The sequence below is a fragment of the Octodon degus genome, unplaced genomic scaffold, assembly GCF_000260255.1.
Source record: "Octodon degus isolate 3935 unplaced genomic scaffold, OctDeg1.0 scaffold00229, whole genome shotgun sequence".
Taxonomy (NCBI): Eukaryota; Metazoa; Chordata; class Mammalia; order Rodentia; family Octodontidae; genus Octodon; species Octodon degus.
This window is the reverse complement of record NW_004524805.1, coordinates 542,323-558,436: the sequence shown is the minus strand read 5'-3', so window position 1 is coordinate 558,436 and position 16,114 is coordinate 542,323. Positions and strand designations below refer to the sequence as shown.

The 16,114-nt window shown below is 36.4% G+C and overlaps 1 protein-coding gene and 1 pseudogene across 1 annotated transcript in view; one reads left to right on the top strand and one right to left on the bottom strand.

Annotated features, from left to right (window-relative positions):
* The window catches only part of Ppil4 (peptidylprolyl isomerase like 4), a 42,012-nt gene that overhangs the window by 18,604 nt on the left and 7,294 nt on the right, over nucleotides 1-16,114 (bottom strand). Inside the window, exons 4-10 of the mRNA XM_004645477.2 lie at nucleotides 14,326-14,443; nucleotides 13,338-13,480; nucleotides 12,198-12,294; nucleotides 11,050-11,166; nucleotides 7,519-7,643; nucleotides 6,378-6,444; nucleotides 830-941 (exon numbers count right to left, since the gene is read on the bottom strand). Coding sequence (XP_004645534.1) covers nucleotides 830-941; nucleotides 6,378-6,444; nucleotides 7,519-7,643; nucleotides 11,050-11,166; nucleotides 12,198-12,294; nucleotides 13,338-13,480; nucleotides 14,326-14,443 — 779 coding nt within the window. The remainder of the gene's footprint in view (nucleotides 1-829; nucleotides 942-6,377; nucleotides 6,445-7,518; nucleotides 7,644-11,049; nucleotides 11,167-12,197; nucleotides 12,295-13,337; nucleotides 13,481-14,325; nucleotides 14,444-16,114) is intronic.
* Nucleotides 2,218-2,535, top strand: LOC105744116 (annotated as a pseudogene).

Sequence of the window (16,114 nt, the reverse complement as noted above, 5' to 3'; positions counted from 1 at the left end):
ACTGGAGGCATAAGGAAAGATGTGGATTATGAACCATAGAGTCTTTGATTGTCAGAGATTTAAGGAAGATACAAACAAGACAGAAAAAAAAAAAGAAGATAAAGGCCAAAGACAAAATGACTGTACTTGGGGCCAGGGAGATGACTCAGTAGAATAAGCATTTGCCTGGCAAGCGCAAGGGCCGGAGTTCAATCCCCAGTTCCGCAAAAAAAAAAAATGACCGTACTTAGCCAGTCTAGAGACTCTGAAAATAAAAATGACAAACACACAATGTTTCACATAATATGAAACAGACTATGACAAAACTTAAGATAACTGGAAACAAAAAAGGGGGGACAGGGAGATAGCTCAGTGGAATAAATGCCTCTCTGGCAAACACAAGGTCCTAAATTCAATCCCTGGTACCACCAAAAAAAAAAAGCAAGATAACTGGAAACAGTAAGAAATTGACATTGTTTTATCAATGATTTGCCGTATGCCTGCTGGTAGGAGTCTCACTAATCTATAAAAATAGATAATTTATCTCAGGATTAACTAAGATGAAAAATAAAAGACGTGGGCCAGGGAGACAGCTCAGCAGCATAAGTGTCTGTCAAGTGTAAGGTCCTAGTTTGATCCTCGGTACCAAAAAAGTAAAATAAAAAATAAAATATGTTTATGATGACATATGTGAAGTCAAAGCATCTCTCTTACCTAAGTAACATTTTATTTGAGAAAAACATGAAGAAATTCACTCAAAAATCATCTTGGAAGGCAGGGGATGTAGCCCTTACAAGTAGACACAGAGCTCAAGCACAGAGAAAAAATAAAAGAAAATAAACCAACTTACCTTTTCCTTTCCACTTAACCTTTGCAACAGACTGGCTAAAATCCACGTGTATTCTTCTGTCATCTATAAGGACATTATCCATTTTGAAGAATGCTTTCTCACAATCTTCTTCCTTTCAATAATCATTAAAAACAAATATTTATGGGAAAGATTTCTATAGCTAGGACGAGATAGAACATACATAGTCTGTTGTCACTGAAATACGTGAGTAGTTATTACACATCATACATTATTAAATGTTTTGTGTTATTTCAACTCTAGTAACAACCTTATGAGGTAAACTATTATTAGTCCCACTTTTTCAGTGAGACAGCAGAAGTTTAATGAGATACATAAGTTATTAAAGGTCACACATTATAGGTCAAAGCCAGGATTTTAAATTTTGGCAGTCTGAACATATACACACACTTAAGATAACAGTCACACAGCACAAATCTATGATCACTTTTATCCACAACCCAAAAATACTGTATCTCAAAAAGTAAAAGCTGTTTTCATAAATTTGGTCTTAAAAACAAGAGATTATGAATATAGGTCAGTAGCAGAGCAAGTGCATAAATGCATGAAGCCCTAAAGAAATCTTAGCACCAAAATAAAAACAAGAACAAAAAATGCCAGCAGTTTGGCAGCAATACCTGACTTAAAGGGAGCCAATGGCCTTTTTTAAAAACTGACTTGATACAAATATCCATTTCTTTCACTGTAAAATACTGTGACTCATTATAGAATGTTGGGCCAGAGGGGTACTATCTAATCCACAGATGTAGTATGTGTCTATGTACACACACACACACACACACACACACACACACACACACACACACAGAGTGTGTACTAGGGTATCCACAAAGTATATATTTCTTAATTGTGAAGAATTCTAAATTTTTGTTGTTCCTTTGTTTTTATTAAGACAGGATCTCATTCTGCACTTCAGGCTTGCCTTGAACTCACTTTGTAGCCCAAGCTGGCCTCAAATTTGTGGCAATCTTCCTGCCTCAGCCTCCTGAGTGCTGGGATCACAGGCATGAGCCAACATAACAGGCCTAAAACATTTTAAATTCTGAAGCACAGAAATTCCCTAAAATTTTAAATCATGCATTGTGGGCCCGTGATAGCTAGGGCTGTGCTACACAAGAAGCATTCCTATCATTACTTCACAAAATCTATGCCTGTTTCTGACATCTGAAGACCAGAGTAAGATATTTCAATGTGGCACTAATCAAATTTCTTCTATATTCGTGGATATTTATCCTTTTGTCTGTTTACGATATACTAAACAGAATTCCAAGAGAACCGGATAAAAGAACTCATTACAATCATATTTATTTACCCATGTGTGTCAAGAACTAATACAGCTCCACCACAGCAACCACTGGAGAACAGTAGCAATGGCCCTCCGCTGTCCCATGGCCGTGGGCCTCAACAAGGGCCACAAGGTGACTAAGAATGTGAACAAACCAAGGCACAGCTGCCATCGTGGACACCTCACCAAAAACACCAAGTTCACTCGGGACATGATCCGGGAGGCGTGTGGCTTTGCCCCCTACAAACGGCATGCCATGGAGCTGCTCAAGGTGTCCAAGGACAAATGTGCCCTCAAGTTTATCAAGAAAAAGGTGGGGACACACATCCACACCAAGAGGAAGTGTGAGGAGCTGAGCAATGTCCTGGCTGCCATGAGGAAGGCAGCTGCCAACAAGGACTGAGTCCCTCTGGACTAAAGCTTTGCAGAAAGTTTTAAAAAAAGAAAAAAGAACTAATACATATTGGTTAATAAAGTCAAAGAATTATTAACTCCATGAAGACACAGACATCCCCATCAGTAATAATACCATCTAGCACATGACAACCAATATTACATTTGATGAAACTGATTAGACTTGGACAAGTTTAATTCTATCACTGTGCCATTATCCCAAAAAGAAAATGGGGAAAGATTTTCTAAATTGTTAGATCATTTTTTCACTATAGTATTTGCAAAATATATATATATATAAATATACTTAATAGTTCAAAAATCTCTTTGAAATCGATAGTCAAAAATATACATGGAAATGCATGTATAAATAGCCAAAACAAAATAAAATAGTCAAGACACTCTTCAAGAATAATAAAATTGAAGAATTCACACTACAAGATATGTAGACATGGGGCTGGTGAGATGGCTCAGTGGTCTAAAGCACCTATTTGAACAAGCTTAGCAAAGCAAAGGGACCACGGTTCAATCCCCCCAGTACCACATGCCAGCCAGCCGCGCCCCCTGGTGGGCTGAGCTGGCCACACACACACACACACACACACACACACAAATAAATAAAATTTAAAAAATAAAAAATAAGATATGTAGACATTATACATATGGTGATTAACACAACAATAATAAAAACAGTGGCATACAAACAGACAAAAACTGACCAGTGGAACATCAGAACAACCAGAAACAGACACTACACATATGTGGACACTTGATTTATAGCAAAGGTGGCCCCATAGAGCCTGTGTGAACATGACAACCCTTTCAATAAATGATACCAGACCTCTTGGCTATCCAGTACAAGAAAAATGCAACTTAATATAACCCACATAATGCCCAAAAAATAAATCACAGATTCAAATAGGGAATAATCTAACAAAGCTTCTAAAAAATAGAGAATATCTTCATGATTTTATTTTATTTTTTTAATTTATGTATTTGGTACAGGGTCTCGCTACACAGCTCAGACTCGTAGTGATCCTCCTGTTTCAGCCTCCCCAGTGGTGGGATTACAGGTGTGCATCACCACGCCCAGTTTTGGTGGCTAGCATGGCACAGGGCTGTACTGGGGATCAAACCCTGTACCAGAGATTGAACCCAGGTCCCTGAACTTGCCAGGCAGGCACTCAGACCACTGAGCTATCTCCCCGGCCCTCTTTGTGATTTTAGAGCAGGCAAAGACTTTTTATTTAAGGAAGGAAAGGTTTATTTAGCTTCTAGCTTATAGAGGTTTCAGGCCCTAATTGGCTGGCTCCAAGGCAGGGTAGCAAATGGCAGAGAGACAACAATTCATGGCACTTGAAGACAGCAAAAGCGATGAGAGAAAAAGACAGCGTGCACTATTTTTTTTTTAATAGGCCATGAGAAAGGAAGAAAAATACTGACAAACTGAACTAAATTAAAATTAGAAATTTATATTTATTAAAAGACAGCATTATGAAAGAAAAAAATCCACTGAACAGAAGATATTTGGGAAAAAAAAAAAAAGCTAGGACTCCCACTCTCACAAATAAACAAAAAGGCAGATTGCCAAATTGAAAATCGGGCAAGTCTTATGTAGGTACTTCACTTAAAAAGGACAGCCAGCCAGGTGTTGTGGTAGTCATGTAACCTCAGCTGTCAGGAAGCAGAGGCAGGAACCTCATGAGTTTGAGGCCAGTCTAGGCTACATAGCAAGACACTAACTCAAAAACCACAAAAAACTCAAAAAGGGCTATCAAATGGGATGAACACAGGGAAAGATATGCAACCAGGAAAATGTGAAATAAGCCACAATAAGACTATTACACTTCTACTATAATGGATCAAATTAAAAAGACTGGCCATTATCAAGAGGTTATGATATGGGAAAACATAGATGGCCATGAACTGATAAGTGAAAACTAATATAACCACCCTAGAAAACTGATTAGTTATATACTAATGCTCTACTTACTCTGTGGCCCAATAATTCATTCCTAGATATATACCACACACACACACACACACACACACACACACACACACACCCCAAATGAAGTATTTATGGAACATTTACTATAAAAATTAAAAATAACTAAAAACATAGTATATAAATAAAGTTTGTAATTGCAACATGCACAATAACTAAAAATTAGGAAGGACTCAAGTGTCTACCAACAGCAAAATGAAAACACATGCAACACTAGCAAAAGAATCTAGACACAAAGTAAGTATTCTCATTTATACAAAAATTAAGTGAAATAATGTGATATTAAAATTGATAGGGAAATTACTGGAAAGATACAGGGCTCCCAGGATGCTCGTAATTTTTTTTCTAAGTGTTTTATATGTCTTAAGTGAAAACTTACATGTGTTACTTGTGTAGTAATTCATCAAACTGTTCATTTATGATTTATACATTTTCCATATGTATTTAATTCAATTTTTAAAAAACTTTGGTTCAAATAGCTCAAAGCACAGAACTTGCCTAACATACAAAAAATATAGACTCAAAACACAAAGAAACTACCAACCATGGAAATGAGGCCAAATAATGTAGTTAAACTTAGTAACAACAAATGATCATCACGAAGGACTGTGCCCAAAACTTGAAAAGTTCTGAAGATAAAATCAGGCAGACTGCACCTGAACCTATATATGTATTAAAATCAAGAGGTTGGGCATGGTGGCACAAAGTCCAGGCTGTATTACATAGTGAGACCCTATCTTAAAAAAAAAAAAAAGTCAATATTGTATTTACTCCCTTTGTAAATAAAAGAAAGCTTTCTTGGGTGCCTAAAGAAAATGCAAGCCAGGCAATGTGGCACATACCTGTAAGTCCAGCACTCAGGAGGCTGAGGCAGGAGGATCACTGTGAGTTCAGGCCAGCCTGGGCTACAAAGCAAGTTCAAGGCCAGCCTGAACTGCATAGTGAAACCCTGTCTCAAAAAAAGCAAAACAGAAAATGAAATCCCAGAAACTCAACAGAGTTTTTTAATTGTTCATGTTTAATATCATATAAAAACAAAATAGCCAGGCACAATGGCACATGCTTATGTCAGCTACTCAGGAGGTGGAAAGCATGAAGATCACAAATTTAAGGCCCACCCCAGTAACTTAAGGAAAAAGAAGCAAAACTTGGCAATATAGGAAAACCCCATCTCTATATTTAAAAAGCCAGACATGGTGGTGCATACCTATAATCCCAGTACTCAGAAGGCTGAGACAGGAGGATCACTGTGAGTCCGAGTTGAATCTAGGCTACATAATAAGTTCAAAGCAAAACTGGACTTAAAATATAAAGTTAAGAAGAGCTCGGGATATCAGATAGGCATGGTGGCATGGGCCTGTAATCCCAGCACTATGGAGGCTGAGGCAGGAGGACTGCCACAAGTTTGAGGACAACCTGGGCTACATAGTGAGTTCAAGGCCAGGCTAAACTACATAGTGAGACCCTGTCTCAAAAATACAAATAATAAAAATGAAAAGAGCTGAGGATATAGTTTAGTGTGAAGGCTCTGAGCTCAATCACCCACACTGAATAAATGAAAAAAGAAAAAAGAAATAAATACATGGTGGCACATACCTGTAATCCCACCTACTTGGAAGGCTGAAGCAGAAAGCAGATGTTCAAGTTCAAGGCTGGCCAGCCTAGGCCATGTAGTGAGACCAACTCAAAATAAAAAATAAAAAGAGGACTGGGGACATGGCTCAATGTAGAGTACTTGCCTAACATGAGGTCTTGGGTTCAAACTCCAGTGCCACACACACATACAAATAATTAATTTAAAAAGCCAAAAACACCCAACCTAAAATATCTAGATTAAGACATACCTTCTCAAATTCAATGAAAGCATAACAGAGTGACTCTCCTGTTTTCCAATCTCGGATAACTTCACAACTAAAAGAAAGTTTTATAAAGTGATTTAGAATAAAAACCATTCACTCTCACTCTTCAAAACCAAAGAAAATAAGTCAGCTCTTAAATGATGAAGTTAAAATCACAGATCTGTATTTCTCCAATTTCTTCAATAATTATTCTTTTTTTAAAAAAATAGTTCATCAATCCAATAACTAAATTATCTGAATTCTACTGATTGCTCCTCCTAGGCCTATAGTCCTATATTCCCTAAGCAATGAAGGAAGAATAAAACTAAAATATTTAATTTTCCTATAATAAATTGCTAAATTTTTCAATCATAATTCTAGTCCAAACATAGACAAATTGTGGGATGTTACTTTAAAATAGTACATGTATATTCATGCATATATAAATATTAAGTCCATGCTTTGGAATTTTCTTTCTTTCTTTCTTTCTTTCTTTCTTTCTTTCTTTCTTTCTTTATTTATTTATTTATTTTGGCAGAGCTGGGGATTGAACTCAGGCCCTTGAGCTTGCCAGGCAAGTGCTTATTCAACTGAGCTATCTCCCCAGCCCCTCTTATTTTTTTTTTTTTATATATTTGGTATAAGGTTTCACTACACAGCTTGGACTCATAGTGATTCTCCTGTTTTCAGCCTCCCCAGCACTGGGATTACAGGTATGCACCACCACACCCAGTCTCAGTGGCAGGCTCAGCGTGCCCCAGGGGTGGGGCTGGCATAGCATGCTGGGGATCAAACCCTAGTCCCTGCATCTGCCTAAGTAGGGACTTTTATCAGCTATCTGGCTGGCCCTAATATTTTAAATATTAAAGAATACTCTTGAAAATATTACAGAACTAGACTTAAATCACCCCACTCATTTCTTGTGTTAAGATAAAAAATCTTTCTGTCAAGACTGAATCATTCAAATATTTAATCTGTGTGTATGTGTGCATATATCTTTTCTTCCCTACTATCCAAACACTTACCTGCAAAAATTCAACAGTATTAAATTCACCCAAACTTCAGAGACTCACCAATTGCCATTAGAAAACCACCAACTAATACCAAGATATTACTAGATTTCTCATTCACTAACTCTAGCCATTACCTTCTTATTGGGCCAAATCTTGAGAATATTATTTCCAGATCCTCATCGGTAGTTACCGGATTCAATTTACACACAAACAGCACATTTTCTGGTGGCTTAATATCTGCATCAGGTAGGTCTCCCACCTAAATTATAAATAAGCAAGGATATAAATCATTTCCTTCATTTAGTTTTTGTTCTAAATACTGCATCCAAGTCTTCAACACTGATGTCCTTAAAACCTCTAAATTTACACTGCAAACACTACAGCTCAGAAAAAGAAATCTAAAGATTTAAAAATTTGAAACTACACATTCTTCACACTAACAATATTAATGGCTAATATTTACCTAATCCATACCTTGTGCAAACACCAGATGTGAACACTCCCAATGCATTGCTAATTCTTTGTTTTTTGCAGTGCCAGGAATTGAACCCAGAGATTCTAACTGAACTACATTCTGAATCTTTTTCTTACTTTTTTATTTTGAGACAGTGTCTTCTTAAGTGAGTTGCCCAAGGAGGCTTAAACTTGTGATCCTTCTGCCTCAGCTTCTGAGAGTGTTGGCATTAAAGGCATGGGTCATGGTTTCCAGCCCTATTACTGCTAGTTCCTAAAACAACTCTGCAAATTCCATTTAAAAAAAAAATAACAAAAAAACAAAAAGGGGCTGGCCATAGCTAAGGGACTAAAGTGCTTTAGGCAGACGCAGGGGCCAGGGGTTCCATCCCTAGCCTGCCAAGCCGGCCCCACCCCAGGGGCAGCAACTGAGACTGGGTGTGGTGGAGTGCACCTGTAATCCCAGCACTTGGGAGGCTGAAAACAGGAAGCATCACTACAAGTCCGATCTATGTAGTGAAAACCTGTAGACTCTGCACTAAATAAAGAAAAAATAAAATAAAATAATACATTAAAAAACATGAAATTCAAAAGGAGTAAGGAAATAATTGTCTTAAGAGCAGAGTATAACAGAGGTGGGATGTGAACCCAGATAAGTCTTCAAAGACCCAATTATAATTACTTTTTTCTTTTGCACAAGTATTTTTTATTTTTTAAAAAGAATTTATATAAAGTATATCTAAATTAATGAAGCAGAAAAATAAAAAAACCACCTAACATAAGAACTAATAATAGTCCTTGGTCCTGTTTCCTCTCTGCCTCCCTCACAAGAGATTATAAACATCCAGCTTTTTTACTTCCTTTGGGTCTATTCTCTTGCAAATCTTTAGAATTTTACTATATATACATCCCTAAGCAACTTGTTTAGTTTTGCTTATTTTTGAACTTTTGAAAACTATCATACTAAATCTAGCTTTACATGATTTGCAATGCCCAATTCATTCTACATTATTGCTCAATATATAACACTGGCTGGGAAGGTGGCATATGCCTGTAATCCCAGGACTCAGGAGGCAGAGGAGGGAGGATCCCCATGAGTTCGAGGCCAGCCTGGGCTACAGAGGGAGACCCTCTCAAAAAAAGGAAACAGGGACAATTCCAGAACAGTATTTCTAGGTTTTTTTCTTAAATCCTCAACCTCTGGCCTTCTACTTTAACCAAAATAAAGTCAACTTCACAAGTCAACTACTACACTAAATATTATAACACTTTCCACTGAAGAACCAGTGAAGGAATAGTGAGAAAGATGATGATACTACTTTCACTGTGAAAAAATTGTATTTTCATGAGGTATTTAGCCAGGTTTAGGAGCACATGCCTGTAACGCCAGCACTTAGGAAGATGAGGCAGAAGAAGCACTGTAAGTTTGAGGCCAATCGGAGTTACACAGTGACTCCAAAACCAGCCTAAACTACATAGAAAAACCAAACAGAAAGAAAGAAAGAAAGAAAGAAAGAAAGAAAGAAAGATAGATAGATAGATAAACTAATTTGAATTTTCTGATTTTGAGAACTGTACCATAAATAGGACCCTTGCTGTCCTTTGGATTTACAGTGACTAGGAAATAAAGGAAAATGATAGGCAACATACTTTCAAATTGTCAAAAAAAAAAAAAAAAAGTGTGTTTATGTCCATGTATAAGCAGAACAGAAAAGCAGATGTAGCAAAATGTTAAAAACTGGTGCATCTGGCTAAAATGTATATAGAAATTTTGCATACTTTTCCATAAGCTTAAATTTACCTAAAAACAGAAAGTTTTAAAAGTATTAATCTTTTTTTTGTTTGTTCACTGTTTGGTTTTGAGACAGGGTCTCTATGTCACCCAGGCTGGCCTCAAACTCACAGTGATCTTCCTGCCTCCCAAGTGCTAGGATTTAGACATGCACCACCATGTCAAGCTAACCCATTTTCTCTTCTGGTAATAAACTTCCTAAATTTCTACAGTTGAATGATAATACAGTAATCTTTCTCTTATTAGTCTCTTGCTCTTTTGGACTGCTGCACAAAGTCTTTCTTCTAAACCTAGTAACTATCTTAAAATTTGTTTTGGTATTGGTTGCTCTAGGTTAATATCCTTAGATATATAGTATGTTCCTTAAAATGTGCATTTTCAATTTTTGTTTATTTCATGAAAGTTTTTGAAATTATACCCTTTGTTATTAGTCAGATAATGCTAACATAAATTTTTATAAAGATCACAATTATTCCTCAAATGACTTCATACTATTAATAATATAGAGAAAGTATATTTTAGAGTGATCAGTTTCTACCCAGATTTATTTTATTATTCAACTATTATTCTACTATGTACATACGTATTTTTTTTATTTATTGGGGCTAGGGATTAAACCCTCTCCTTGCACATGTTAAGCACTCTACCATTAAGCTACATCTCTAGCATCAGTTCTACATTTCATCTCAGTATTTGAGTGGCACAATAATATAGATATATAAAATTCAGTCTAAAGCCAGGTATAGTGGTACATGCCTATATTCCCACAACTCAGGTGATGAGGCAGGAGGATCACTGCAAGTTCAAGCCCTATCTGGGCTACAAAGTGAGTTCAAGACCAGTCTGAAATGCATTGTGAGTGCTTGGGAGGCTGAAAACAGGAGGATCACTATGAGTCCAATCTATGTAGTGAGATCCTATATGCCCTGTAGACTCTGTCCTAAATTCATTAAAAAAAAAAAAAAAAAAATAGGGGTACACAAATCTCCTGGCCTCCTAATATGCTGGACTGTGAAATGCACTGCGAGAACCTGCCTCAGGGAAAAAAAAAAAAAATCAACCTAATATATATTCATTTAAAATTATATGAACTGGGGCCAGGGAGATGGCTCAGTGGAATAAGCGCTTCCTTGGCAAGTGCAAGGGCCTGAGTTCAATCCCTAGTTCCACCAAAAAAAAATTAAAAAATAAAATAAAATTACATGAATGTTTAACAACTGAAATTAATATTTACGAATTAGATATCTACTCTCCATTTTTTCAAAAAGGTACCTGACACTAATTTGCTTACTCTCATGCTACTAATCCAGAAAAAAAACTCTTCACTAAATTTTTACTATTTTAAGACAAGAACCCAAATTAGATAAATTATGTTAAATATGCTTCAAAACAACTATTTGAACAAAGATAATTGTCTTACCATCTCTAAAAGAATAGCTTGAGTTTTGGCCTCTTTTTCTGCCTTTATTTCTTCTACTTCTTCAGCTGATCTTCCTTTGAAGTCATCAATTTCTTCATCTGCTCCTATTCGACCACTCTGTAAGGCAGAATTTACTGATACATAAAGAACACAAAAAATCTGAGGGGCCGGGGAGATGGCTAAGTAGAGTAAGCGCTTCCCTGGCAAGTGCAAGGGCCTGAGTTCAATCCCTGGCTCTGCAAAAAAAATAAAATAAAATAAAAAAAAAAAAAAAAAAAAATAAAAAAAAAAAATCTGAGAAACTTGGAAGACTTATGGTTTATTCTTAGTTCCACCAAATGTGTTTGAATAGAAACTGCAAACAAACTTAAAATTCACTGAAAACTGATTTTAATTAATTACAGACTAGCTAAGGGCCGGCCAAAGAGCTCACCAGATTAAAGTGCCTGCAAGCAGGCCCAGGGGCCAGGAGTTTGATCCCCATGGCTGCTGTGCTGGCCCCACCCCCAGGGCATGCTGAGATGCAATTCAGAGTGGGTGTGGTGGCACACGCCTGTAATCCCAGCTCTTGAGAGACTATAAACAGGCAGATCACTATAAGTCCGATTTAGTAATGAGACCCTGAACACCCTGTAGACCTTCCCTACAAACACACAATAAATAAATAAATAAATAAATAAATAAATAAATAAATGTTAATAATAAGTACATACATACATACTAGCCAGATGGGGCTTCCAGTTCATTATACAACCAAAATAAACACACAGCTATTATCTGTTATTCAACTAAGTATTAAAGGAAGAAGATAAATGATCTTAAAAGTGAGCACTAATTTCAATCATAAATTCAGCTATGAAAAAGTATTATAAGCAGAAATTGACAGATAAAATGCCAGAGAGAGTCTGTACTACTACTCAGAAATGTCTGGGCCCTAGTCTGACTCCAAAGTATCCTCAGTTGAAAAGTTCCCTCACAAGGTGACAGTTTAATTTGGTTTTAAAGCTATTCACCTAACTAGAGTTATGTGATAAAACTTGTTTAATTGATCAAGCAAGATAACTACTATGAAGAAGTTTTAATAATAATAAGCTACATCATCACAAGCCATTAATGTACAGTACATGCAGTTAGTAGATTTTACTTACATCTAATTGTTCTCTTGTGGGTTCTGGTGATCGATCAGGAATTAATAAATTGGGAGGGTCATCAAATGGATCATCTAAAATCACTGTATGATTTATCCTTACAAAATAAATCCAAGTCAAATGTTATATTTATTTCAGAATCCATATTTTACTTTCCTATGTTATAAAAACCAAGTGTTTGTTATGGTTTGTGTCTAGGTAACCCCCCCACCAAAGCCTTATGGTTCAAGGAAGGCCAGCTTTTCTAAGGTAGCTGAATTTACAGATTGTAAGCAATTTATAGTCCGATGCTGGCATTAACAGTATTATGAGCTCTACACTCATCCTAAGGCAGGTAGCTTGCATAAAATAGAAGAAAGAGGCTTGTTTACCCTTCTCTCTTACAGCTGTTGGTATCTTCTGCCACCATGAACGACTGCCCTTTTGCTAGCTACTCTTAGAACCAGCAATGACAGACTGAAGCCTCTACAAACTGTGAGCTAAATAAACCTTTCCTCCTTTAACCTTCGGTGTTGGGTATTTTGTTTCAGCAACAAAAAAAGTAACTAAGTCTAAGTGGATTAGCCAAAAAACCTGCAACTTGCCCTTAGATATTACTAATCTACAGGACACTTTAATGAGCATTATGCTTTTTATTAATTTTTTAACTCTACATGACCTGAGGATATAACTAAATCTTAGTACTTTTGACCAATTTCTCAATAACTTGCATTTTAAAAACTAAAACATAGGGGCCAGGGAGATAGCTCAGTAGAATAAGTGCTTGCCTGGCAAGTGCAATGTCCTGAGTTCAATCCCTGGTACCACCAAAATAAATAAATAAATAAATAACAAAAACTAAAACATTAATAATTTCTCCCATGGAATGGAATATATCTTGTGGCACAACCACTTGCCTAGTAAGTGCAAGGTCCTGAGTTTGATTCCCAGTACCAGAAAAAAAAATAATTTTTCCCAACATAAGCAATTATAACTAGTACAAATACAAAATCTTTTTATAGAGATTTTTATCATCTTATGTTAATCCTCATTTTAGAATTATTCATAAACTAGTCGTATGCACATCAGTCTCATTCATGCCACTACCTATTAAAAACCACAATATTCTAGTATATGCAAGATACTAAAGTGTAACCACACCTGATATCTTGATATGGTAAAAAATCCTTGTCAACAAAGGTTTCATTAATTTTCTTAATTATGTCCATGCCTTCTGTCACTTCACCAAACACTGTATGAACACCATCAAGGTAATCTAGATTTTCTCCTGTAGTAATAAGAAACTATACAAAAAGACACATAGTATTGTAAACATTAAAAATACATATACAATTCTAACTAAAATCACTAATAAACTGGCAAAAAATGCACACAAGCAAGACTCTACATTTATTTGCCAATTCTTATACACCTCTTACTAGAGTTAAATAAAAACACAGATTTTAGGGCCAGACATGGGAGCACACACGTCCCAGCACTTAGGAGACTGCAGTGGGAGGGTTGCTAATTTTGAGGTCAGCCTAGACTACACAGTGAGACCCTGTCTCAAAAGAAAAAAGACAGACTTTACATATAAAATATCAACACATTCACAATTATTTAACATACTTGAACAAACTATAACCCAGCTTCCTCCAGCAAAAAGAGTGGAAAATAAAAGCATTTACCCTAAAAAGAGTTGTGTGAGGATTATATAACACAGTGAATGAAAAGTACTCAATATAATTTGTTCTAAAATAAGTAGTAAATACTAAAAGAGGCCACAGATGTAACTATTCATACTCATGGGTGATGAGATTGTAGATAGTATTATTTTCTTCTTTGTACTTTTCTGTATTTTCTAGTTTCTTTATAACAGGCTTGGCTTATATATATGAGAAAATAATGTGTTTTGTTTTATAGTGCTGGGGATTGAACATAGGGCCTTGCACACACTAAACCACATTCTACAACTGAGCTACACTTTTAACCTTATAATGTTTCTAAATACAGAACAAAAGTGCAATTTTTTTTCTAAAAATATTTTTGATGATATTCTCTCATTACTAAATAATTAAAAAGATAACTTTGTAGACTCCTTCCAGTCCTTCATTTGTAAGCAAAGCACATGAACCACCCATTTTCTAACCTGAGATCCATGCTGATCACTGCCATTGTTCACCATGGACACTGTGCCTTTCTTCTTGTGCTTAATTCTTGGCACCTTTTCCGCGTCAAAAAAGCTTGCCTGATCTCCATATAGTTGACTGAAAATACAGCCAGGTTATAAAATTGGTAGATAGTACTATTTGGTACTCTCAAAACAAAATACTTATAATGCTAGCAACTATTTATAGAAATATTACTATGAAACAAAATATTTCTTTTTTTTTTTTTTTTTTTGGTACTAGAGATTGAACTCAGGACCTTGGGCTTTTCAGACAGGTGCTTATGCTACTAAACTATCTCCTTGGCCCTCAATGTATATCACTTTTATATAAACATTTAGGAAACTTGGGAGAAACTCTAGCTGAATGACATTTTAAAATGACAAACCATAAGAGTTCTTTTTTTTTTTTTTCTTTTTCAATTAAAAATAGAAGAGGAGGGGCCGGGGAGATAGCTCAGTAGAATAAGCACTTGCCTGGCAAGCGCAACGCCCTGAGTTCAATCCCCGGTTCCGCTAAAAAAAAAAAAATAGAAGAGGAGACAACCCAGGGCCACTGTATCCTGAATAGTCCCAGAGCCCAGGTCGGGCATGTGAATGAGACCGCCCTGGGGCCCGCAGATCCGGAATAGACCCAGAACGGAGACCCGGTGAGTGAGTGAGAGGACCCAGGGCTGCCGGACCCTGAATAGACTGAGCCCAGGCCCAGCGTGGAACCCTTTAGCAGAACTCCCTGAAAAGAGGCTAGAGTAAGACCCATCCAGCTGATTCAGGAACAGAACATCTTGCCAGAGTGACACAAAGCGTTCATTCAACTCCAAGGGCTGCAGCAGGAAGAAGTGGAGTATAGCAGCCAGACCCCAGCCAGATCCAAGCAACACCCACCTGGAGGAATCGGAACTTCATAGATCCAGACCTGTGCTAAGGTAATAACTCTATCTAAGCTCTACACCAAAGGTCAGAAGACAGTGGTATACAAAATGACAAAGAGAAGGAACAAAATGTAGTCTCAGGCCCGGAGTCCACCCAGTACAAATGCAGAAAACACTAGCATAGAGGAAACTGGAAATCACACACCTGGTATCTCTGAAATAATAGCATTGGAAGTACAGAAACAACTGCACAAAGGTATAGAAGAAATCAGATCAGAAATAATTTCTGAACTAAAAAATGTAGTGACAACTATAATCAAAGAAGTACTAAGTGCTTCAAACGAATACACTGAAAAAAAAAATAGAGCAGAATATAAAAATGATGGAACCCCTGAATAAGCAGTATAGGAAAGAAATAGAATGTATGAAACAAATTCAAAGTGATATACAGGAAATTAAAACCTCAATCACAAGCTGGCAAAACCATTTAAGTGAAAGTGAAAATAGACTTTCTGACCTTAAAGACACCACTGTACCTAATGAAAAAGAAAAGATCTCTTAAAAACAACTAGGATACAGGAAAAATAATTCAATACCTGCAAGAGGATGCAAAGATGAACAATGTGAGACTAATAGGCATCAATAGAAGGAAAGAGTCAATACAAATGATATAAAAAGAACATGGGTAGAAGTAATAGCAGAAAACTTCCCAAATATGGGGCAACAATCTGACGTTCACATAACCGAAGCATATAGAACTCCAAATAACATCAACACAATGAAAACCACACCCAGACATATAATAATCAAGATCCCAGAAATTCAGCACCAAAAAAAAAAAAAAAAGAAAGAAAGAAATTCAGCACAGAAACAATATACTAAAAGCTGCTAAAGAAAAG